The 24,928-nt window shown below is 48.5% G+C and overlaps 1 protein-coding gene across 1 annotated transcript in view; it reads left to right on the top strand.

Annotated features, from left to right (window-relative positions):
• BAP1 (BRCA1 associated protein 1) overlaps positions 1-24,928 on the top strand; it is an 83,641-nt gene that overhangs the window by 5,723 nt on the left and 52,990 nt on the right. Inside the window, exons 2-7 of the mRNA XM_029599499.1 lie at positions 3,758-3,787; positions 3,874-3,928; positions 5,120-5,252; positions 5,562-5,681; positions 7,237-7,298; positions 20,429-20,571. Of these exons, the coding sequence (XP_029455359.1) occupies positions 3,758-3,787; positions 3,874-3,928; positions 5,120-5,252; positions 5,562-5,681; positions 7,237-7,298; positions 20,429-20,571 (543 nt within the window). The remainder of the gene's footprint in view (positions 1-3,757; positions 3,788-3,873; positions 3,929-5,119; positions 5,253-5,561; positions 5,682-7,236; positions 7,299-20,428; positions 20,572-24,928) is intronic.

Below are 24,928 nucleotides of genomic sequence, written 5' to 3'. Positions count from 1 at the left end.
GTTGCACATGGCATAGAAGCTCAGAGCACAGTCAGCGCCTTTGATGCCAGTTGTGACCTGGTTCCAGTGGGGACTTCGCAGGTGCCGCCTTCCTTTTTGATGCCTTTATCATTGTTTCACCTCCTCTTTCTGGATCCCAGGCCTTCCAAGGCTCCATCAGCATCATCTGTCTGGAGCAATCAACCCAATGTCCTCCTGCTACATCTGGAAATCCAGACCATATCTGCTTCATTGGGCACATAATCTCCATGCAACCCTTAATGCTGGTAGAACATGAGGAAGCCTATACCAGGAGGCCAATGCATGTTTCTCAAATCACTGTTCCTATACTGGTTTCAGAGGAGGATGTCTCTCTCCCAGTTTTGGCCCAGAGGACACAGCAGTCTGTGGACCATGTTGCAGAATTGGTGAAGGCTTTCTTTACCACTTTGGCAGCCAGTGCCAAGTTGGGCATCCTTCAGCCTCTCCTGTCCATGATTTGGACTTATTCCCTCAAGGGCCAGTCCCACATCCACGTTGTGGGAACTCCTGTCAGAGAATTCAGTGTTGGAAGCTAGCAGCAGAATTCAGCCAGCATTCAGAAGATACTGTGGGCTCAGCTGATTGGCTGCCCCTGGAGTTTTCCCTCTGAAACATCCAAGATCTCTTGCCTGATCCTCATTTTCTTCATCGGCATCATGGGTTGGCATCCTTCTACTAGTTGATTTGGAGGAGGTATCTACGGGAATCCCCTCAGACTCCTTACATGACCACCTGGACATTCATCCCCACCAGAAGACCTCTCATACTCCAGATTGGGTAAGGCCCTTTGCATCAATGTTTGGAGGGGCAAGGACCCCTACTTCGGATTCTGGAAACCCTTTCCGAACCAGCAGTAATCATCAGATATCTGGGATAATCTGGCCTTCTATCCTTCCGGTAGTCAGGAAGCTGCATCTCCAATATGGAGATGCAGCCAGAAGAATGCTGGGATGCATAGAGAGAGGAATATCGAGTAAGAAAAGGGAAGTGATAATCCCCTTGTACAGGTCCTTGGTGAGGCCTCACCTGGAGTACTGTGTTCAGTTCTGGAGACCGTATCTACAAAGAGACAAGGACAAGTTGGAGGCGGTACAGAGAAGGGCGACCAGGAAGGTGGAGGGTCTTCATCGGTTGACATACGAGGAGAGATTGAAGAATCTAAATATGTACACCCTGGAGGAAAGGAGGAGCAGGGGTGATATGATTCAAACTTTCAGATACTTGAAAAACTTTAACGATCCAAAGACAATGACAAACCTTTTCCAACAGAAAAAAATCAGCAGAACCAGAGGTCACGAGCTGAGGCTCCAAGGAGGAAGACTAAGAACCAATGTCAGGAAGAATTTCTTCACGGAGAGAGTGGTGGATGCCTGGAATGCCCTTCCGGAGGAAGTGGTGAAGTCCAAAACTGTGAAGCACTTCAAAGGGGCATGGGATAAATATTGTGGATCCATCAGGTCCAGAGGACGCATATAAAGAGCAGGTAGTAAAATACTGCACGGAGCGGCAGTAGCCACAGAGGCATTCACGGAGCGGGATGCCAGTGGCCAGTGGTAGGTGTCCATATAAAGAGCAGGTAGTAAAATACTGCACAGAGCGGCAGTAGCCACAGAGGCATTCACGGAGCGGGATGCCAGTGGCCAGTGGTAGGTGTCCACCTTCACGGAGCGGAAGGATGGAGGGCTGTCATCTCCCAATTAAATAAATAATAAAAAAACCCAGGGATGGGATCCATCAGTTCTAGAGGACGCATATAAAGAGCAGGTAGTAAAACACTGCATGGAGCGGCAGTAGCCACAGAGGCATTAACGGAGCGGGATGCCAGTGGCCGGTGGTAGGTGTCCACCTTCACAGAGTAGAAGGATGAAGGGCATCCATCTCCCAATTAAAAAAAGAAAAGAAAAAAAGAAAAAAAACAGGGATGGGTTCATGGGCTTATAGGTATTACCAATTATTAGGCTTTTCAATATTTGATGATAGTTAATGTGACTTTCAAGGCATTCTTCACTTTCGGTGCATGTCCGGCATGACTCCTTGCTTCAATGACAGGGGAAAAGAAAAACTGATACTTCACACATTTCCAGCATTGCCCTCTGCTTCATGGCAGAGAGCTATGCTGCCGCTTACCCAACTAATCAAACTTAATATTTCACTTGGAAGCAGCTCCAGCACTGCTCTCTACATTAATGGTGGGGGTGAAAAGGGAATTAGAACATAAGGTTACTAAGAGCCAAGAGAAACAGTTAAGTATGAGAACAAATGTGTGAAGCTTGCTGGGCAGACTGGATGGACCGGTTGGTCTTCTTCTGCCGTCATTTCTATGTTTCTATGTTTCTATGTTTCTATGGAGTAGAACAGACTTCAGGTTTTAGTATAGTCCAACTGCCTCACCACTCTGTGGTGGTAAAGTCTGTTTTAAAGTGGGCCAAGAAGACATGGATATTTTCTGACACACCCCAGGTAAGAATCTCCAGATTACTATGCAACTTTGGAATGAAAGTCTTCCAAAGATTAATGCTAAATGCCCACATTATAGCCTACCAACTCTGTATGGTGATGTAGATGTCTCCCCCCTTTCCTCATCAGGGGGAAGGAAGCAGCAGTCTGTGTCCAAGCCTGCTTCTCTCCAAGTTTTAGCAGAAGGAAAAAAAAAAAAAGAAGCACTGATGCTCAAAAATAGCCCAACCCCCAGGTTTTTCTGGCTCCTAAGTCTTCTAAAATCTTTTCTACCCCTGGTCATAGGGGTATTAGAGCAGAAAGGAAAAATTTCAAAGTAGACCTGCTACAGTATTCAGAAAATCAGAATATGGATAATGTATCTAGCTTACTTTAATCTGGGATATTCAGCAAGATAAATGTCCCCATGAATATCCCTGAATAAAGTTTTTTTTTTCTATCGATAAGCAGGGCTGAATTAGACATGATCTGTGGGTGACATCTCTTCAAGCTAGTAGAGCTTTGAGCTCTACAACAAACCACTGATTATGGTAGGCAAACTTGCTTTTATCCGGATATTCAGCTAGGTTTGAATATTGTTGGTTAGGTTTCAAAGTTATCTAGGTATGTGTACCTTTATTTGAGGATATTCGGTGGCACGTTTATCCCACTTTAGCTAAATACGGTAAGTTATCTAATTTGTGATTTTTTTATTTTTTTTTTTGTAATGGCCTCTTGCTTTTCATTTTTAGGCTGCTATTTCAATAATTGTGAAACTTGAGTCACTATTTATTTATCTTAACTGGCTATATTCAACTAATACAGCTGGTTAAGAGGCAACTCCAAAAAATTAAAATAAAAAATCCTAGTGGGCTTACTGGCCTGATTCCCTGCCTCCCCCAGTGAAACAGATGTTGGGCATTGTGTCCAATTTCTCTTCATCCCCCCAAAAGTCCTCCAAAATATACCAAAAACATAGTGGGCTTGAAGCCGAAGTGCCTCCCTTGAATTTGCAAAATACAATTTGAATATAGGCCTCCTTCCCATTCCCCCCCCCCCCCCCATGTAAGCCCAACTCAAATCCTCCTGCCCCACCTGGCACCCCCAAAATCCCTAGCCACCACCGGGAGTTTGGTGCTTATGTAGAAGTTATTTGTGTATCTGTACAGCACTGTCTATGTCTTGTAGCAGTATAGAAATAAGGAGTGGTATAAACTATTGTAGTTTATGCTGTGCTAATATTTCCTAAAACCGAGCACAACAAAAATGGCATTTCATCAGCTTTTTCCCTTTTCTGCAGGTCTGTTCACTCTTCTAGTTGAGGACTTTGGTGAGTTGAATTTCATGTGGGGGTGGGGGCTCAGGGTTGTTGATGTCACTCTGCTGACTTCTGTTGCCTTTTTTTTTTGTTTGGAGGTGTCAAAGGTGTTCAGGTAGAGGAGATCTATGATCTGCAGAGCAAGTGCCAGAGGTAAGACATTGATGTGTTGCAGGGTTTTATTGTACTGTGTGCACAGCCTAAGCTATAATGTTGGGAGCCATGAAAGGAAGAATGTATGTGCACACGGCCCTAGCTATGGTTTTATGGGTCAGCATATGTATACACAGTCTGGGTTATTAGGTTTTATGGCCCGTGAAGGATAGGGCTTATAACACAGTCCTAGCTATAATGTTAAGGACCACTGAGAGGCATAATATGTAGGTGCTGACCTGATATGATTCATGGTGCCCCTTATTGCCATGGTATATCCACATTGTTTTCTTAGGAGAGGGGACCTCAAGAGTATTGTTTGTAAGCTGGCTCTGTTTATGATTCATGAGGCTCCTGAGGAGCAGGGTACTTTTTATATGGCCATTCTTTATCATTCTCACAGACCAATCCAGACAAGTGGGTTTTGTTCCTCCTATCAGCAGATGGAGACTGAGAAAAAGCTTCATGCTGATAACCTCATCCACTGTATAGTCTGGTGCAGCAGAGAAACTCATCAGTATTTCTCTGTCTGGTTGACATCTCTCGACTGGTGCAGCAGACAAAGAAGATTGGCTCCTGAGACAACAGACTTGGGCTGATCTCCCCATTTCTTGGAGCCAGGGCTAAGCCGATGGTCAGTTTGCGGGATGACGGTTATGTATTGGCTGTTCTTCCTTCCCTCTGAGAACCTGCTCTCATGGAGGCTTTGTATTTCTCTGGCAATGCATTGAGCACCCAAAGTGGCAGTACTGGCATTGCCTCTCTTCTCAACAGTAGACCTCTTCCTATTTGTTTTCTGTCTGCATAAATTAAAAAAAAAAAAAGCAGTATAGAGAAGAGCTAGAAGTGTAAGCAGAAGGTCGGATTGGGCCTCGGATTTCAGCAGGGTCCTTTGGGATCTGAGAAGGCAGCTCAGCCCTCTTCAGAGGGACAGGCTCCAGATATAGCTGCACCTGTGTGCAGGCGACGTACTTTTTGTGAAGTTCAGAGTCAGAGCGGTGATGCTAGATCCCTGGGTAAACTGTGGGTCGGGGGGGCTGATGCTGGGGCTGTTAAGCGCACACTTTGTCCTATCTTTAGTGTCCTGTCTGGTTACTAATTGGAAACTTTTTCTTTTGGTATGGTAGTGAAGTTTCTCCAGAACTGCACACAGCTTCTAATTACCTTTTCATCTTTCTTCTCTGCCACCAGTCCTGTCTATGGCTTCATCTTCCTCTTCAAATGGATCGAGGAGCGGCGCTCACGCAGGAAGGTCTCTACACTGGTGGATGAGACCTCTGTGATAGATGATGAGATTGTTAATAACATGTTCTTTGCTCATCAGGTATGCGGAGGGAGGTGAAAGTCAACAAGATGGGACTCTTGTGTCCACTATTGATTTTAAAGCTGGTGTTGCTGTCCATCCTTGCATCTCCCCTCAGTAACTAAGAGCTGAAATAACAGCTCTCTCAACCAGTTATTTTGAATAATGAATTCTAAATGTAATACTGAAGAGTATAAATGTTTAATTGGATACATAGCTATGCTGCTTGTGCCTAATAGTTAAGTGCTAATGCTTTCTCTTTTAGCATATTTGATGGTTTTTCTGTCTAGCAAAGATGTATCTCACTCAGTTTCTTTCCTTCTCCTACAGCTGATTCCCAACTCCTGTGCCACGCATGCACTGCTGAGTGTCCTCCTTAACTGTGGAGGAGTTGACCTGGGTCTCACCCTGAGCCGCATGAAAGAGTTCACCAAAGGCTTCAGTCCTGAGGTGTGTGTGAGCATGGGGAAATGTAGAATTTAGAGCTGGGGGAAGGGGATATCATGGCAAAACAGTGCACATAGGAAGAAGTCGGGTAGAGGGGTACAGCAAAGAAAGAGACAATGCAGGGAAAAGGAGAGTAGAATGGCACAGTTTAGCACACAAGGAAGAAAAGAATATGTTTTGGGAGAGGGAAGAAAGAGACAGTGTAACACACTGAGAGATGAAGGGCTGCTGCAGTATGCTGATGTTGAACAAGTGTAGTAAATTTGATTCTGGCTGGTGTGTCTCGTCTTTCCCAAAGGTTTCTAACAACTTTTCATTGTCACTCACTGTTCTGGTTCTTGTGCTTAACATAAGATATGCCATACTGGGTCAGACCGAGGGTCCATCAAGCCCAGTATCCTGTTTCTAACAGTGGCAATGAATTCCAGAGCTTAACTAACTGCACTGAGTGAAAAATAATTTTCTTCAATTTGTTTTAAATGAGCTACTTGCTAACTTCATTGAGTGCCCCTAGTCTTTCTGTTATCTGAGAATAAGTAACTGATTTACGTTAACTTGTTCAAGTTCTTTAATGATTTTGTAGACCTCTATCATATCCCCCCTCAGTCGTCTCTTCTCCAGACTGAACAGCCCTAACTTCCTTAGCCTTTCCTCAAAGGGCAGCCGTTCCATGCCACTTATCATTTTGGTCACCTTTCTCTGCACTTTCTTCAGTGCAACTATATCTTTTTTGAGATGTGGCGACCAGAACTGCACACAGTATTCAAGGTGCATTATGACATCCACCGTTTTATTTGCCATTCTCTTCTTAATAATTCCTAACATTCTGTTTGCTTTTTTGATCGCCACAGCACACTGGGCCGACAATTACAATGTATTATCCACTATTATGCCTAGATCTCTTTCTTGAGTGGTAACTCCTAAGATAGAACTAACATTGTATAACTACAGCATGGGTTTTTTCCCCCTATATGCCTCGCTTTGCACTTGTCCACATTAAATTTCCTCTGCCATTTGGAAGCCCAATCTTCCAGCTTCGCAAGATCCTCCTGCAATTCATCACAATCCACTTGATATTTTACTACTCTGTATAATTTTGTGTCATCTGCAAATTTGATCACCTCACTCATTGTATTCTTTTCCAGATATTTATAAATATATTAAAAAGCACCGGTCCAAGTACAGATCCCTGAGGCACTCCACTGTTTACCCTTTTCCACTGTGAAAACAGACCCAGCTTGCTGCTGATGTTTGGGTAGGGAGGAAGGTTGCTCCTTCCCAGGGTGCTGCAATGTTTAGAGATGCAGGTGAACAGTAAGAAAAAGGAAGAACAAGAGTGTTTGGGGCAGTTTGTTTCATTTTACGTTTATATAACAACTTTGTCTAATCAAAGCACATCGGCAAACAGTCATATAGAGTAGGTTGAAGCCAAGTATTCCAGACTCTTGAGGCATGGAAAGAGACTTAGCCAAGATGTTAGTTTTAGAAGGTTACAAGGAGAGATGAAATATCCCATGTCTGGTAGCTAATAGCTATGTATTATTCTCCTTTCTCACAGAGCAAAGGGTATGCCATTGGAAATGCTCCAGAACTGGCCAAAGCACACAACAGCCATGCCAGGTATATGCTTCCTCCAGTAGGACTGTACCAAATAGCAGCTTTCTTGTACTTTCAATCTCATTTTTCTCTTCAGGATTATTATGAGACTACCCATGGGGTTTGCAGGGAGGTTCGCCTTGCAAGTTGAGCTGGCTGCACGAAGGGGGCTGCCTTTTCTCCACATACATTTGTACTTGCTTTCAAGTAGCCACAAATGTATGCGGCGGAAGTACGTGCTGGACTTTCAGAATGAACCTTTTCCTCCCCCAATCTCTCTTCTTGCTGCCTCTGTCCCATTTTATGAGTGGGTAAAAGTAAATGTGCTATGAACAGCAAATGCACTTTTATCCACAGTGAAACAGGCATGGGGGGGGGGGGGGGATAATTTTTGGTTCCCTGTTCGTACCTGGATCAGTCCAGACTGCTGGGTTTTGTCTCCCTTCCAGCAGATGGAGACATTTGTCTCCCTTCCAGCACCCCCTCTTAACCTGGTGTGCCACTTGCAGCTTCTCGGTATTTCTCTGTCTCCAGCAGATGGAGGTGGTGCAAGACCTGCGGTTCTGAACCATTTTGTGGGTTTACCAGAAAAAAAAAATCCCAGCAATCTTACAGCTGTCAAGGTAGGACAGGAAGGTTCAGTGGTCCTCCCAGGGGGTTGGCAAGTCCTAGGGGAATCATCCCCCCTGGTTGTAGGCAGTCAGGCAGCTCAAGTTGGTGATCCTGCTTGCTGCCTTGTCTCAGCGCCAAGGGTGATAGCTGGTTCCTTCCCCTTCCCTAGCGCGGATCCGATGCCACCTTGCCCTCCTTGCTGGTGTTTGGTTTAAAAAAAAAAACAAAACCCAACAAAGTCTGTGTGTTTGGGGGCAGGGTGCAGTGCTGACTGGTGCGGCAGTAGCTCCTAAGCGGCATACCTGCGTGGGTCTAGCTGCGTGGAGATGCCGTTTTTTTTTGGTCGGGGCTCCCAGGTCCCACTTTGTTCAGCGGCTGAGGGATCGGTGATGCCGGCTGCGCGTGAGCTTCTTTGGCGGCTGCTATGCTGCAAGGTCTCCGATGTGAGGCCTGCGGGGAACCGACTTCAAGGCTCTCCCGTTCAGGCATCTGTGTGCGCTGCCTCCCCAGTGAGAAGCGTTCTTCTAGTGTGGCGGCAGGTCCGGCGGCCAAGCCCCGTAGTGCGGGTAGATGGCCCACTGGGAGGGGGAGAGCGAGGCCGACCCGTTCCGTCTGAGCGTGGGAATGGGGGCCATTTTGAATTTTTTTTTGGCTGCCGCAGAGACATCGGGTGGAGGAGGGGATCTTCTTCCTGCACTATCGCCGGCCGATTTGAATCCTGGGGATCCCCAGGATTCCTTTTCTGACGTCCCCAATGATCGCCCTGTTCCCCTGGGAGGGATTTCAGGGGCTCACCTGGCTTTTTGGCATAGTTTATATTGCTCATGCATCAAGCCTAATTGGTGAGCCAGGCCCAGCCCGGTGGCTCGGGTGGGCCTCTGCTACCGGAGGGGCCACCCAGAAAACTGCCCAAGTGGCTGGAGCCACAGGGCTTTGTTTGGGTCTGGAGAGTTTGCGGTCCCTCAGAAGATCTGGCTACGGCGGAGCCAGACTGGGGCAGACCTTGGGCGAGGATCCTCTCTAGTCTTCCTCCTCTTTTGCAGCTGTGGACCTGGGGGAGGAACCGGAGAAGGCAGTGCCATGGATGGGGACAATCCCAAGGTCGTTCACTTCTTTCAGAGAGACAAGCTCAATCCTCTCATCCCGCATGTCCTGGCAGACTTGGGAATTGTGGGCCCTCCCGATGACCCCAACCTGGACACGGGGGATTGCGGGGTCCGGCTAAGACCTTTCCTTTTCATCAGATGGTCCAGCAGCTGATGGTCCGAGAGTGGCATACCTCAGAAGCGGGCCTGCATGTGGGAAGGGCTATGGATAAACTCTACCCATTACCGGATGAAACCCTGGAGCTGTTGAAAGTCCCTAAAGTAGATGCTTCGGTGTCTCCGGTCACCAAGAGAACCACTATCCCGGTGGCCGGGGCGGCACCCCTCAAGGTCCTCAAAGACCGAAAGCTCGAAGTTCATCTTAAATGCATTTTTGAGGACTCTGCTCTTGGATGGAGTCTTTCCCATCACCAGCCGCCGCTCCCTCCAGAACCTCCATCTCCTTCTCCCGTGTCGGAGTTGACACGGGAGGTGTTGAGGTCGAACCTTCCGCTCCCAACGATTCCAGGCATTCTGGAGGCTTTGTTGGTGCTGTGGCGTCTCCTGCTCTCTGACCTCCTCCCGCTGATATCGCCTGAGCCACGTCATAGCTGTGCGACCCAGCCATCTGAGAGAAGCCGGGAAAGATAGCAATCGCGGGCAGATGAGGATCCAGGGGGGCTGAGTGTGATTTCCCCCCCCCAGCGAGACCGTTGCTCTCTCGCTGGTTCCCGCAGCGGGGGCTTCTCCCGATTCTACCACCTTGGCAGGTACGAAAGAAGTTATTAAACGCTGAGTAATAGGAAGCTCCGGGTCCGAAGGAAAGATTAAGAGTTTTCCTTTCCTATTTGCAGGCATCTTTAGAGGTAATTGTTAGGACGGAGCTCAGCATTTCCGTGACCTGCTCATGCCGCCATCTTGCTCCCGAAATAGAAGTCTTTCCAGCCTGCAACAGAGTAGAAATAATATCCTCAGGATATCCTTTCTTTCTTAATTGCCTCCTTTCAAAAGCCAAGCCGCTAGACAAAAGTGATCCGCTTGATCTGAAAATATGGGGCCCTGATGTAGTAGATTTGGCAGAATCTATTGTCAGAGGACTATCATCTGCCCTTACCTCTTTTGGGAGAATCTAGGTCCAGTCTCTTGTGGTGGCTGTCGTGTCACAATCTGGAAAAGGGTATGGATCTGAAGACTCCAGACTGGGTTGTGGTGGTGACCACGGATGCCAGTCCCAAGGGTTGGGGGCAGTGTGCCTGGGACTGTCTGCCCAAGGTCTTTGGTCAGCGGTGGAGCTGTCTTGGTCTATCAATCGACTGAAGAAAAGGGCAGCCTGCCTGGGGCTGGAGGCCTTCCTGCCATGGATCAAGGGATGGATGGTTTGAGTGATCTCCAACAATGCGATGATGGTAGCGTACATCAGTTGTCAGGGAGGAACAAAGAGCCATGCAGTGGCTCTGGAGGCTCAGCAGTTGTTTACTTGGGTGGAGCGACACCTTGAGGGAATAGCAGCCTCTCTCGTCGCTGGAGTGAACCGTGTACAAGCAGACTTCCTCAGTCGACAGCAACTGGATCCGGAGGAATAGGAGTTGATCCTGGAAGCCTGGGATCACATCTGTGCCAGATGGGGGGTTCCTCAGTTGGATCTCATGGCAATGAGTGCCAATGCAAAGAAGAGGATTTTCAGTCACAGGAGAGAGGCCAGCGCGGTAGGTCTGGTGTGTCCTTGGCTGACGGGAATTCTTCTTTGTGTTCCCTCCTTGGCCACTGGTAGGTCAGGTGCTATGGCACATAGAGTCTCATTCGGGGTCAGAGATGCTGGTGGCACTGGAGTATCCGCGGCGACCATGGTTCGTGGATCTGGTCTCTTACCATAGAAGGTCCTCTCAGGTTGGCCCACCTGCCCAGGTTGTTTCGGCAGGGTCCTATATTTTCGGAGTGGGAGGATCACTTTTGTTTCGTGGCTTGGCTTTGTGAGATGGTGGTTGCATCTAAAAGGCTATTCCAAACCAGTTATTTATACGATTCTCCAAGCTAGGAGACCCTCTACATCCATGGCTTATTTTAGGGTCTAGAAGAAATTTTAGTCGTGGTGTCTGCAACAGCAGCTGGATCCCTTGTCTGTAGCCTTTTTACAGCAAGAGCTATCTAAGGGTCTAGCGAATAGCTCGATTCGAGTTCAAGTGTTTGCTTTGGGGGCTCTTAGTGGCAAGTTGCGGGGAAGATTGTTAGCCTCCCATCTGGATGTAATTTGGTTTTTAAAAGGGGTGAAACATTTGTGTCCTCTAGTCCGAAAGCTATGTCCGGATTGGTTCTGCAAATACTCAATGATGCTCCTTTTAAGACATTAATAGGTGTGACATTGAAGGACTTGACTCTGAAGATAGTGTTTCTGGTGGCCATTTGTATGGTCAGGTGGATTTTGGAATTGCAAGCCCTGTCTTGCAGGGATCCTTTTTTGTGCATTTCTAATAGCAGAGTGACATTGTGGACAGTTTCTTCCTTTTTTACCAAAGGTGGTATCCTTTTTTTCATGTTGATCAGATGGTGGAACTGCCAGCTTTCCCAGCTTGGTCTAAGGATTCCCCTCAAGATCGAGAGCTACATATTTTGGATGTGCAGAACGTTCTGTTACAGTATCTGAAAGTTACTAATAGTTTTCGCCATTCAGATCACCTTTTTGTGTTATTTGGTGACTCAAAGAAAGGGGATAAGGCCTCAAAAGTGATAATTTCCCATTCCCTGTACGTACCCGGATCAGTCCAGACTTCCTGGGTTTTGCCCGCCCTCTAGCAGATGGAGACAGAGAAGTTTTCAAAACGAACTCCGCCTTATATAGGATGGTGCAACCTACAGTCCGGCAGTATTTCTGTCTCCAGCAGATGGTGGAGGTGCAAAACCTACAGTCTTGTCTGTGTGTTTAGGAGCAGTGTGGTCAGCCTCCTAGGGGGTCAGGAGTTCCTGAGAGGGCCACCCCCTGCTGGCACTGAGGCAGCTGCAAGACAGGGTTGAGAACCCTATTATTGTTCTTTAGCAGCTAGCGTGCAACACCGGGGAGCCTGGTTCACTCCACCCTGAAGGATCAGCACCTTGGACCACTGCCAGGCAAGGTTTAAAAAAAAAAAAAGTTCAACTTTCGATTTCCGTAGCGTGTCGGCTCTCTCTCCTCCCTGTGTTTTTGCTGCATTTTTGGTACTGGGTGGGGGGGTAGGGTGTCTGTTTTCACTAATTCTGTTTGCTGTTATTCTCTTTCTCCCAATGCTGCGGGCTGCCTCGTGCAGCTCGACCCACGCGAGTCTCTCTTGTGAGGGACTTTGCTCAGCATGTTTGCCGGGGGGGTTTCCTCCAGTGTCTCAAAAATAAAAAAAAAATGGCAAATAATAAGTCTGCTCGCGTTTCTTCAGCTACAGCTGATGCTGTTCAGGCTGGAATTGATCCGTTCCCGCTCATCGCAGGAGCGGAGGCCATTTTGCAGACATTCAGGTCTGCTACTCAGGCAGCCATGGGGGAGGGGTTGTTACCGCCTCCTCTTTCTCCTCAGCAGAGGTTTCCTGGTGAAAGGGAACCTTTGCAGCCTGATTCCCTGGCCACGGAGGATAGCCCTGAGGGGGCTTCTGATTCCTTCTCCTCTTCCTCTTTTGCATCTGAGTTTGTCTTATTGCGCCATAAGGCTTTTAAAGTGAGGAAGTCAAGGAAGCTGCATGCTGGAGAGAAGTTTGCCGCTCTAGGGGCTAAGTCTCATGCTAAGAAGCGCACTAGGCCTCTGGGTGATGCGGGACCATCTAAACCTAAGCGTCCTCTCCGTACTGGGGTGCCTCAGCTGGATACTGATACTGGGCAGGATACAGACCCAGGGGATCCGGACCCTCAGCCCGGCCCCCGCAGGGTGTGGATGTGGACCCTGATCTACAGCAACAGGGGGCAGGGAGGGACTCGCAGGCTGCGGAGTGAGATGATCCTAAGGTGGTCTGCCTCTTTCGCAAGGAGGAGCTTGGGCCTCTCATACCTTCTATTCTAGCTGAGCTGGGCATTGACAGTCCACCTGAGGAGTCCAAGTGAGGTACTATGGATCCTGTCTTGTTGTGCCTGAGAGGTCTTGCAACCTCTTTTCCCTTTCATTTCTCAGCTACAGACTTGCTGATCTGGGAATGGGATACCCCGGATCTCGGCTTGAAGGTGAGTAAGGCCATGGATAAGCAATATCCTCTGCCAGAGGATGCTTTGGATATGCTGCGAGTACCCAAGATAGATGCGGTGGTGTCTGCAGTTACCAAGAAGACCACGATCCCAGTTACAGGGGCAACAGCGCTCAAGGGCCTGCAGGACAGGAAGTTAGAGGTACAGCTTAAGAGGATATTTGAAGTCTCAGCCCTGGGTGTTAGGGCAGCTATGTGCAGCAACTTTGCAATGAGAGCGGGTCTCCGCTGGGTACAGCAATTACAAGCCAATGCTGGCTTATCGGATGAGGAAGCTGCCCAGGCAGGCCGTCTGGAAGCCTCGGTGGCCTACTGTAGCTGATGCTTTTCACGACCAGTTGCGGACATCGGCGAGATCCATGGTATCGGCGGTCTCAGCCCGTAGACTCTTGTGGTTACAAAACTGGTCGGCGAACGTGTCCTCCAAGGCACAGCTGGGATCTCTGCCCTTCAAGGGTAAGCGGCTTTTTGGAAAAGTCTTGGAAGATCTGATTCAATCTCTGGGCGACAATAAGGTTCATCGGTTGCTTGAGGACAGACGTAGGTCACGAGGGTCCTTCTCGTCCTGGGCCAGATTCAGAGGGAACCGACGATATCGCCCGGCTGGAGCGCCCAGCTCTTCTTTTCGTCAAGCACAAACGAAGCAGCAGTCCTGGTCCCAGCCTTTTTGTGGCTGAAGATTTGGCAGAGCCGGTTCTGCCCAGTCTACTCCTGGGGCCAAATCTTCACAATGAAGGGGTGCCGGTCCATTCCTCGGTGCCGGTGGTAGGGAGCAGACTATCCCTATTTTTCGAGGAATGGGCCACGGTCACATTGGATCAGTGGGTGCTGACTGTGATAAGACAAGGCTACGCTTCAGATTTTGCACGGCGCCCTCGGGACCAGTTTCTCATCTCTCCCTGTGGTTACGCAACCAAGTGACGGGCAGTTCAGGATACCTTGCAGCGTCTTCTACAATTAGAGGCCATCGTCCCAGGGCCCTCGGCGGCAAGAAAGAAGGGTCGGTACTCCATTTACTTCATAGTACCAAAGAAAGAGGGGTCATTAGATGTCTCAGAGTGCCGAGGTTTCGCATGTAAACGCTCCGGTCAGTCATTGCTTCGGTGAGAAAGGGAGAGTTCTGGCGTCCCTGGATCCCACGGAGGCGTATCTTCATATCGGCATACGTCTGACTCGCCAGCGGTTTCTTCGTTTTTCGATACTGGGCCAGCACTTTCAGTTTCGAACTCTGACCTTCGGTCTTGCCACCGCGCCCACGACATTCACCAAGGTGATGGTGGTGGTGGGAGCCCATCTCCAGAGGGAAGGACTTCTGGTGCATCTCTATTTGGACAACTGGTTAATTTGTGCGAAATCAGTCGCTTGCTCGAGTGGCGATTCACAGGGTACTCCAGCTCCTTCAATCATTGGGCTGGGTGGTCAATCTCTCCAAGAACAGGCTCGAGCCCTCTCAGTCCTTGGAATGTTTTGGCGCACTGTTCGACACTCAGCAGGACAGGATATTTCTTACCACAGAACACATTTCCAAGCTACAAGCTCAAGTCAGAGGCTTATTACTCGTGTCGTCTTAGGGTCCGAGATTACTTGCAGGTTCTCGACTCGATGACTTCAACCTTGGAACTGATGCCCTGGACCTTTGCTCATATGCTGCCTTTACATTCCGTATTGCTTTCCCGTTGGAATCTCGTTTCTGAGCTGTTTCATCTTCCTCTTCCGCTTACGGAGGCAGTGCAGTCCAGTCTCGATTGGTGGCTGGTTGCGTACAGTCTCTCCCGTGGAGTTCCCCTGGAAGTGCCCGATTGGACAGTGGTTACCACGGATGCCAGTCTCTCCGGTTGGGGGGCGGTATGCAGGGGGAAATCGGTACAGGGATTATGATCTCCCAAAGAGTCACAGTGGTTATCAATCGGCTGGAGACTCGAGCGGTGTGATTCGTGTTGCAAGAGTTCCATCCTCTCATCCTGGGGAGGTCGGTCAGAATTCTTTCGGACAGTGGCGTATATCAATCGCCAAGGGGGAACCAAGAGTCAACCTGTGGCGGTGGAGGCTTGTCAGTTGATCAGCTGGGCGGAACAGCATTTGGTCAACATAGCGTCTCACATCGCCGGCGTGGACAACATGCAAGCAGATTTTCTCAGCAGACACCTTCTAGATCCCAGGAAATGGGAGTTGGCGGACACAGTTTTCAGCTCATATGTGAGGTGTGAGGCACGCCCAGCATGGATCTCATAGTGACGTTTCAGAATGCCAAAGCTCCGCGATTCTACGGCCGTCGCAGAAAGAAAGGAGCAGAAGGGGTAGATGCCCATGCCCACCAAGATTCTCCTGTACATATTGTCGCCTTGGCCATTGATCGGCAAACTGCTTCGACGCATAGAGATTCACCTGACGGAGGTGATCCTGGTAGGCTCCGGAATGGCCAAGACGTCCTTGGTTTGCGGACCTCCTCAACCTGACAGTGGACGGGCCGCTGCAGTTTCCAGCTCTTCCAGACCTGCTGCATCAGGATCCAGTTTGTTTGGAAGAAGTAGTTTGCTTTTGTCTAGCGGCATGGCTTTTGAAAGGCAGCACTTAAGTCATAAAGGTTATTCTCCTTCCGTGGTGACTACACGGCTAAGCTCGCGTAAGATTTCCACCAACCTAGAGTATGTTCGAGTATGCAAGATTTTTTAATCTTGGTGTCTGGCCCGGGAGGTGGCTCCCACAAGGGCTTCGGTGTCTGATATCCTGTGTTTTCTTCACAATGGTCTCACCAAGGGCTTGTCGTGTAGCTCTCTGAGAGTACAGGTCGCGGCACTTGGCTGTTTGTGTGGTACCATTCATGGTGTAGCTTTGGCGGCGCATCCGGATGTGGTTCGTTTTCTCCAGGGAGCTAAGCACTTGCGTCCTCCGGTGAGGCAAACTTGTCCATCTTGGAATTTGAATTTAGTTCTCACAGCGCTATGCTTGGTGCCCTTTGAGCCTTTAAAAAGGGCGACTCTGAAGGACCTTACCTTGAAAGTAATCTTCCTGGTTGCCATTACGTCAGCTCGTAGAGTGTTGGAACTCCAAGCTCTTTCCTGTAGAGAACCATTTTTACGGATTTTGGATTCGGGGGTTTCATTGCGGACTGTGCCTTCTTTTCTTCCGAAAGTGGTTTCTGCTTTTCATCTCATGGCCTTCGTGGACTTAGATCGGTCAGATCCTTTGTCTAGGGACTTGCGGAGACTGGACGTTCGCAAACCATTGCTACGTTATTTGGAAGTTACCAATGATTTTCAGCTGACGGACCATCTTTTTGTACTGTGGAGTGGTCCTAAACGTGGTCGGATGGCATCCAAGGCTACCATAGCTCGCTGGTTGAAAGAGGCCATCAGCTCAGCCTATTTATTGCGTGGTAAAACTCTTCCACTATGGCTTCGTGCCCACTCTACTCGTTCACAAGCGGCATCTTGGGCGGAGTACCAGATGGTATCACCGCAGGAGATCTGTAGGGCGGCTACTTGGAAATCTTTGCATACTTTTGCGAGGCATTACAGACTGGATGTTCAGGCACCGTGGTCTGGAGGTTTTGGAGAAGATGTGCTGCAAGCGGGCCTCTCCGATCCCATCCCAAGTAGGACAGCTCTGGTACATCCCAGGAGTCTGGACTGATCCGGGTATGTACAGGGAAAGGAAAATTAGTTTCTTACCTGATAATTTTCGTTCCTGTAGTACCATGGATCAGTCCAGATCCGCTTGATCATTATTTAGTCCTTTGTCAAATCTGCAGAAAAAAAATTTTTTTTTTTGGATTGCCCTTATTTAAATGGATCCACAGGTTCAGTTCCTAGAGGGGTTCAGTGACCCAGTTATTTTCTTTTTCTGGTTGAGAGGTTCTTGTACATAGTTATACTGGTTTTGAGAGCTATTCTGCTTTGACATTGAGTAATACTGCCGGACTGTAGGTGGCACCAGCCTATATAAGACAGAGTTTGTTCTGAAAACTTCTTTGTCTTCATCTGCTGGGGGGGGGGGGGGGGCAAAACCCAGGAGTCTGTACTGAACCGTGGTACTACAGGACCGAAAATTATCAGGTAAGAAACTAATTTTCCTTTGGCTGAAGGAGCCATTTGCTCTGCCTATATTTGTAAGGGTTGAGAAGTTCCAAGGGGGTCAAAAGGTGCATCTGTGAGAGCGCAGGCGGCTTCCTGGGCAGAGTGTCAGTTGTTGTCTCCCCAGGAGATTTGTAGGGCTACAGTGTGGTCCTCTCTGCATACTTTCACCAGGCACTACCATTTGGATGTGTGGGCGCACAAATACTCATCTTTTGGTGAGAGTGTTCTCCTTGCGGGTCTTTCGGGTTCCTGCCCAGTTTTAGGGGTGCTTTGGTACATCCCATTTGTCTGGACTGATCTGGGTATGAACAGGAAAGGAAAATTTGGTTCCTTCCTGCTAATTTTTATTCCTGTAATACCACAGATCAATCCGGAGACCCACCCCGTCGCTGCCGAAAGACTGAATTTCCTGTTGGTTGGGAAACCATTTTTTCAAATGAGATCTTTTTCAGTGTAAATTGAGTTTTTTTTGGTTATCAGACTGTTTTTAGTCTCTGAAAGTGTGAGTGGCTCCAATTCAGGGGGCTCCAACTCCAGGTTTCCTGTTCGCCCTGGTTGGGGGTTTTGAAGGGACAATATCTGGCTTGGGTTCAGGTCATACTGAAGGACTGCAGGTGGCACACTCAGATATGTAGCAGTGCCTCAAAGTTTTTGTTCTCTACCTCCATCTGCTGGTAGGGATGTAAAACCCACTTGTCTGATCTTATCTGTGGTATTACAGGAACGAAAATTAGCAGGTAAGACCAATTTTCCTTTCTTTAAAAGTGATAATGCTGGTTAGTTTTTTTTTTTTTTGTAATGTAAAGTTTATTGAACAATGCGAACAGCAATACAACCAGTACAAGTGTGTATACAAACAACGCTAGTGAAAGCACATACATATACAATCGTATATCTGACTCGAAAGGCAGTCACTGATAAGATCTCATCAAGAACCCATTAAAGGTAGTCCACTGTACATTAGAAAACCAAACATATGTCGAATGCGTAGTTTACGCTACATACCAGACCCCAGGTATAAAGTGCATAGGGGAGTATGTGCAGTTGGATTAGGCAACTACGTATCATACCAGATCGCAGTGATGTGTGAGTGACTCCCATCATTAATACCCAAATACTGATATCCCAGAAATGTACATAATACTCTGTTACAAAAAAGAAAAAAGAAATAAGCAAAATACAACAAATCGGCATTGAAATTAGGTTAACACAGCTGGGGGACAAAAATCAACATTAAGAGGCATGAGACCCAACCTTCGTCAGCATGTCCTCCCTCCAAGTAAGATACGGTTGCCACAACCGATAAAACTGTAGCAACTGACTCCGCTTTTGAGCGGTGATCTTGTACAGGGAACACATAGCATCAAGTTTCTGATAAAGAACTTCTCTATCAGGGACTCTGTCCTGTTTCCAGGAAGCCGCCAAGGTACATCGCGCTGCTATACAAAATTGATTAATTAACAGACACTCATATTTGGAACCATCAACGGACATATTGAGTAATCCCTGAACAGGGGTTAGAGTGACCTCTTTATGCAAAGTATAGAAAATGGTATCCATAACATCCTTCCACAGTCTCTGGACATGAACACATTCCCACCATAAATGAAAAAAAGTTCCTATTGAGCCACACCCCTTCCAACAGTGGGCATCAGAACTAAGACCTGCTTTATGCAATCTGTAAGGTGTTAGGTGCCAGCGAAATAGAACTTTATATCCGTTTTCTGTAAGGGAGGTTGCAACGGAACTACGTTTAGTATTTGAAAATATCTGATCCCACTCCTCATTTGCCAATGGCCGACAGAGCTCCACCTCCCACTTGTGAGTATATGCGGGTTTCCCTGGCAATGCACCCTGCAAAATCATGTATATCTTGGACAGTCCACCCTTGATACGGTCAGCTAGGTCACACCAACCCTCAAATTGGGACTTCCCCCTTTGAAGTTCTACCAGGATTTGTTCCTTAGTCAGGAAGTGTCGAATTTGGTAGTAATAATAAAGGGTAGAAAGTGGAATAGAGTATATCTCCTGAAGGTGTGAGAAAGACAGTACACCATCCCCCCCACATATCTGCCCTACAGTATGCAGACCCCTCTCCCTCCAATAATGAGCAGAGGTCGAATCCCAACCGGGAGAGAATCGAGTGTGGTAATAGAAATGAGTGTGGCAAGAATATTGTCTGCGTCCTATAATAGGTTTCCACTTCCCCCAGCACTGAAGAGTCGTTTGCAGAGGAGTAGTAATAATACTGCCCCTTATCCTCAAGGTCGATCTAGGTTGCCAAAGAAGGGCTTGTAGGGGTATGGTGCCCAATAAGGATTGCTCGATGGCCACCCATCCAGGCCGCTCAGCTTTTTTATACCAAGACAGAATACAACTAATTTGAGCAGCGGCATGGTACCACTGTAGATTTGGTACCCCCATCCCTCCTCTCAATCTGTGTCTGTATAATGTCGCCCTCGCTACCCGAGGGGGCCTCCGCTTCCAGAGGAATGCAAAGAAACGTCTCTGCCATCTTTTTAGTAGGGCTGTCGGAATGGGTATAGGTAAGGATTGAAATAGATAATTAAATTTGGGTAGAACGGACATCTTTAAAATAGCTATGCGTCCCGTCCAAGTGACTGGGAGACTATCCCATATATCTAAATCCCGAAACACTTTAGCCACCAAGGGAGTATAATTCAAGCGAAACAAGTCAGTCAGCTTAGGTCCGATAAAAATTCCTAAATATTTTATCTTGGCACCCGCCCACTTAAAAGGAAACTGTTGTTTTCAACGGGACCACTTGGTCTGGGGGCATAGAAACATTCAACACCTCCGATTTAGCAAGGTTCAGTCGAAAGCCAGAAACCAAACTAAATTCCTGAAGATGAGCCACCACCCCGTGTAATGACTGTGCCGGGCTAGTTAAGGTAAATAAAATGTCGTCCGCAAAAAGTGACAACTTATGATCCATTGTTCCTACACGGACTCCCATAATAGTCCCCGCTTCCACTGGTTAGTTTTTTTAATGTGTCCTAATCCCAGGACATAGCGATACTTGTATACCGTTTTGGGTTTTCTGACATCCCTTTTTGTCTGCAATTCCAATTTGATTGTGGAGATCTGGTGTTGTATAGATGAGCAGAACTTTTATATGTACCAGACCAGTTAAAAATTAAAGGCAACATGTGCATGTTATATTGCAGGCCTGAGCCGCGTCACCTCCCTGAGAAACAAAATGGAATCAGCGCTGTGCGCACCATGGAGGCATTTCACTTTGTCAGCTATGTACCCATAAAGGGACGGCTCTTTGAGCTGGATGGACTGAAGGTGTACCCCATTGACCATGGTAAGCATAATTTGAACCATCCTGTTTAATCTGGGCTCCATATCATGATCCATAAGTTTAAAGTATATCCCATAAACCATAGTGTGTGCAGCTCCAGTATACAACTGGATCTTATCTACCTTGACAAGCATGGCTCCACAGAATCTAATCAAATCCAGGCACTTGTACAAAACACAGTTCCAGTACATTTTTCCTCAAGGAGTTACTGATTGCTGGGAAATGTCAGCATTCCCAAGAGCACCAGTGAATTCACGAGGTGGGGATTTCTTGCATTTTCTTTCAATTTTTGTTTGAATTGTTGTGCCATTGGCCTCTTGTTTAAGCACAGCTCCACATTACATTTATCAGGTTATAGTTGTGCCCCATTAGTCATGGTAAACATGGTATCGCACCACATCTAAAGAGGTACTGCTATCCTGGGTAAACCATCGTAAATAAAGCCTAAAACTATATCCAGCAGGATAGGTCCCACTGATCATGGTAAGCACAGAACAAGGCTAAGAGACCTGTTTTCCTGTACGTACCCGGATCAGTCCAGGACAGCTGGGTTTTGCCTCCCCTCCAGCAGATGAAGACAGAGAAGAACTTTGCGGACTCTGTCCTATACCCCTGAGGTGCCACCTAGAGTCTGCCAGTATTTCTCTGTCTCCAACAGATGGTGGAGGTGCAAAACCTAGTGTCTGGTGGCAGTTTAGTGGTGACCTTTGTTTTGACTTGTGGTTTTCTTGCTAGTAGTTATTGCCAGTAAGGGATTTAGGTGAAGGTCCCTTTAAGATTTAAAAAAAAAAAAAAAAAAGGATAGCTGTTTTTAGCCTCCCAGGGGGTTGGCAGGTCCTGATGGGACCATTCCCCCTGGTATTCGAGGCTTGAGAGCAGAGGGTTGTAAACCCTGAAACTGCAGCGGCTGAGGGTGATACTGGGGGTCCCGGCTCACTCACCCTCAGTGGGACCGCAAGCAGCCAGGTTTAAAAAGAAAAAAAAAAGGATTTTGTTTTAAACAGCTGTTTTCTTGCTCCGGCCTAGCGATCGCTCCGTTCTGCTGCGATTTCACTGTTTTTGCGGGCTTTTTTAGGGCCAGCAAGTCTCCTTTTCGTCGCGGTTCTTTTTTTTTTTTTGGATCACCGTTAAATCAAGGCCGGGGATTATGCCACCGCATGTGGCAGTGCACGTGCGTGTCTTTCCCGCGCTGGGATATGTACAGGCTGCCTGTCGGGGGGTGAAGGCCCATCTCGCTCAGCGCTTCAGCACAAGGCTGACAGGGACAGCTCCAGGCCGCGCCGGGAGGCCCGATCGGATGCGGCAGCCCTCAGATCCCTTTCTACTTAGTGCAGGGACTGAGGCCTTACTAAACACCTTGCGGGACCAAGAAAAAGCAGCCCTGGGGGGAGGGGTCCTCTCCACCACCACTTTCCCCGAGACCACCTGCCCCTGGGGGGGGGGGGTGCGAGGATACGGAGGATCAAAGTGATTTCTCGGAGAAGGGGCAGGACAAGGACTCTGATGGGTCTTCGTCCTCGTTCTCCTCCAAATTTATTATGATGCTGCACAAGGTCTTCAAGGCTCGTAAGGCGGCGAAAGGCTTGCATTCTCTGTGCCCGCGGGGGCTGGTAGGGGTTCCTCTTCGCACAAGCGCTCCAAATCATCCGGAGGCAAAGAGGATCCCAAGGCAAAGCGCCCTCTTCGGTCGAGGTCCCGTTCAGCGGATACTTCGGAGACGGACACGTCAGATGAGGATCAGTCTCCTCCACAAGCTCCGGGAGAGGGGCAGGATGTGGAACCGGATCCCCAGCTTCAGCCGGCGAAACTGGATGGCTTGCCAATGGTGGAGGGCGATGATCGCAAGGTAGTACGGCTGTTCCGGAAGGATGAACTGGGCCCTCTGATACCTGCCATTCTGGATGAGCTCAGCATTGAAGTGCCTCCTGAGGATTCCAGGTTCGGGGCTATGGATCCAGTCATGGTGGGTCTCCGGGGTCCGGCTCGATCTTTTCCGTTTCATCTGTCCATCACGGATCTCTTATTTAAGGAGTGGGACACTCCTGACCTTGGTTTAAAAGTGGGTAGATCTATGGACAAATTGTACCCACTTCCAGAGGAGGCTTTGGATCTCCTCAAAGTCCCTAAGGTGGATGCTGCGGTCTCAGCGGTCACAAAGAAGACCACCATTCCTGTCTCAGGGCCACTGCGCTGAAAGATTTGCGGGACCGCAAGTTGGAGCTGCAGCTCAAGAAGATTTTTGAGGTTTCGGCTCTAGGGGTCCGGGCTGCTATTTGCAGCAGTTTCGCGCAGCGGGCTTGTCTCCGTTGGGTGCAGGATTAGCAGGAAGAGGCTTCCTTCTCGGACGCGGCGACATTGCGGGCTAGCCATCTGGAGGTGGCGGTAGCGTATAGTGCGGATGCTCTGTATGATCTTTTAAGGACTTTGGGCAGGACAATGGTCGTGGCGGTTTCAGCTCGCAGGCTCCTCTGGCTCTGACATTGGTCGGAAAATGTTTCATCGAAAGCACAGCTGAGTTCTTTACCATTCAAAGGAAAGCTGCCTTTTGGGCAACAGCTGGAGGACATGATAAAGTCTCTGGGAGAGAACAAGGTTCACAGGTTGCCGAAGGATAGGCCTAGATCCAGAGGGTCCTTTCCTCAGCGGGTGAGATTTCGGGGAAATCGTCATTTCCGCTCCTCACGGTCTGCCAGTTCGTCTTTTCAACAGGGTTCTAGCCCCCACTCTTCTTGGAACCAGTCCTTTCGGGGCCACCGACCTGCCAGAGATGGAGCTCCGCAGTCTCATGGGGGCTCCAAAACCACGCAATGAAGCGAGGCCGGTCCACCCTTCCGTTCCAAGGATCGGGGGAAGGTTATCCCTTTTCCGGGAGGAGTGGGCCAAATTGACCTCTGACCAGTGGGTCCTCAGCATCATAGAACATGGCAACTCTTTAGATTTTGCTCGTCTGATCAAAGAGCATTACATAGTGTCCCCTTGCGCATACCACCAAAAGCGCTGGGCGGTGTGAGACACTCTACAGCGCTTACAGGATCTGGGAGCCATAGGTCCAGTACGCAAAGGGCAGCTAAGGCGAGGGTGCTTCTCCATCTACTTCATGGTACCAAAGAAGGAGGGCACCTTCTGTCCCATCCTCAATTTAGAGGGTGAATCGTGCCCTGAAGGTGCCTTGTTTTCAAATGGAAACGCTTCGCTCCGTGATACGTCAGTGCACAAGGGAGAGTTCCTGGCATCTTTGGACCTGACGGAAGCAAACCTGAACATTCCGATACATTTGAATCATCAGAAATATCTACAGTTTGCAATTCTCGGCCGTCATTTTCAATTCTGCGCCCTCCCGTTCAGGCTCGCGACGGCGCCCAGAGTCTTCACCAAGGTAATGGTGGTGGTAGCAGCTGCCTTATGACAGGAGGGGATACTGGTGCATCCTTATCTGGACGATTGGCTAATTTGAGCAAAATCAGAAAGCCTTTGCAGAGACGCAGTCGCAAGGATACTCTGGATGTTGGACTCATTGGGGTGGGTAGTCAACCCCGAGGAGTCATCTAGTTCCCTCCCAAACTTTGGAGTTTCTGAGGGTTGTTTCCGCGGAAAGGTACAGAGAGTTGCGCTAGCCTCTCATCCAGACGTGGCTCGTTTTCTGAGAGGAGCTAAACATCTGTGTCTCCCGGTCCGGAGCCCTTGCCCGTCGTGGAAGCTGAATTTGGTCCTCCGCGCTCTTGGTGGTGCTCCCTTCAAGCCACTGAAATGGGTGACCCTGAAGGACTTGACCTTAAAGGTCGCTTTCCTGATAGCGATTTCTTCCACGCGGCGGGTGTCTGAGCTTCAGACCTTATCTTGCAGGGAGCCTTTCTTACGGATCTTGGAGGCTGGAGTTTCTTTGAGAACGGTTCCCTCCTTTCTCCCAAAGGTGGTATCCTCTTTTCACTTGAGCCAGTCTATGGAACTCCCTTCCTTTGCGGGTCTAGATTCCTCTACTCCAGAGGCTAGGGAGTTACGCAAGTTGGATGTAAAGTGGGTGCTGCTGCGTTACCTGGAGGTTACGAACAGTTTCCGTCTCTCGGACCATCTCTTTGTTCTGTGGAATGGACCTAGGAAGGTCAGAAGGCTTCCAGTGCTAAGATCGCTTGCTGGTTAAAAGAGGCGATTGTTTCGGCATACCTGGTTCAGGTATGTCTGATGTGAGATGTGGAACGATCTTAGGACTGTCTGCTGCCACATGCTGTCTGTTTTGTATTGAATAGTGGAGCTGTGTTGGGTTCCTCTGCAGATGCTTTTCTTTAGTGTACTCTGTGGAGCTGACTTGGGTTTCTGCTAACATGCTCTTTCCGCTTTAATGTGATATATGGTACTGTCTCAG

The sequence above is a fragment of the Rhinatrema bivittatum genome, chromosome 4 (assembly GCF_901001135.1).
Source record: "Rhinatrema bivittatum chromosome 4, aRhiBiv1.1, whole genome shotgun sequence".
NCBI classification, from domain to species: Eukaryota; Metazoa; Chordata; class Amphibia; order Gymnophiona; family Rhinatrematidae; genus Rhinatrema; species Rhinatrema bivittatum.
Note: the sequence above shows the minus strand (reverse complement) of the source record. Positions and strands in the feature narration are given on the sequence as shown.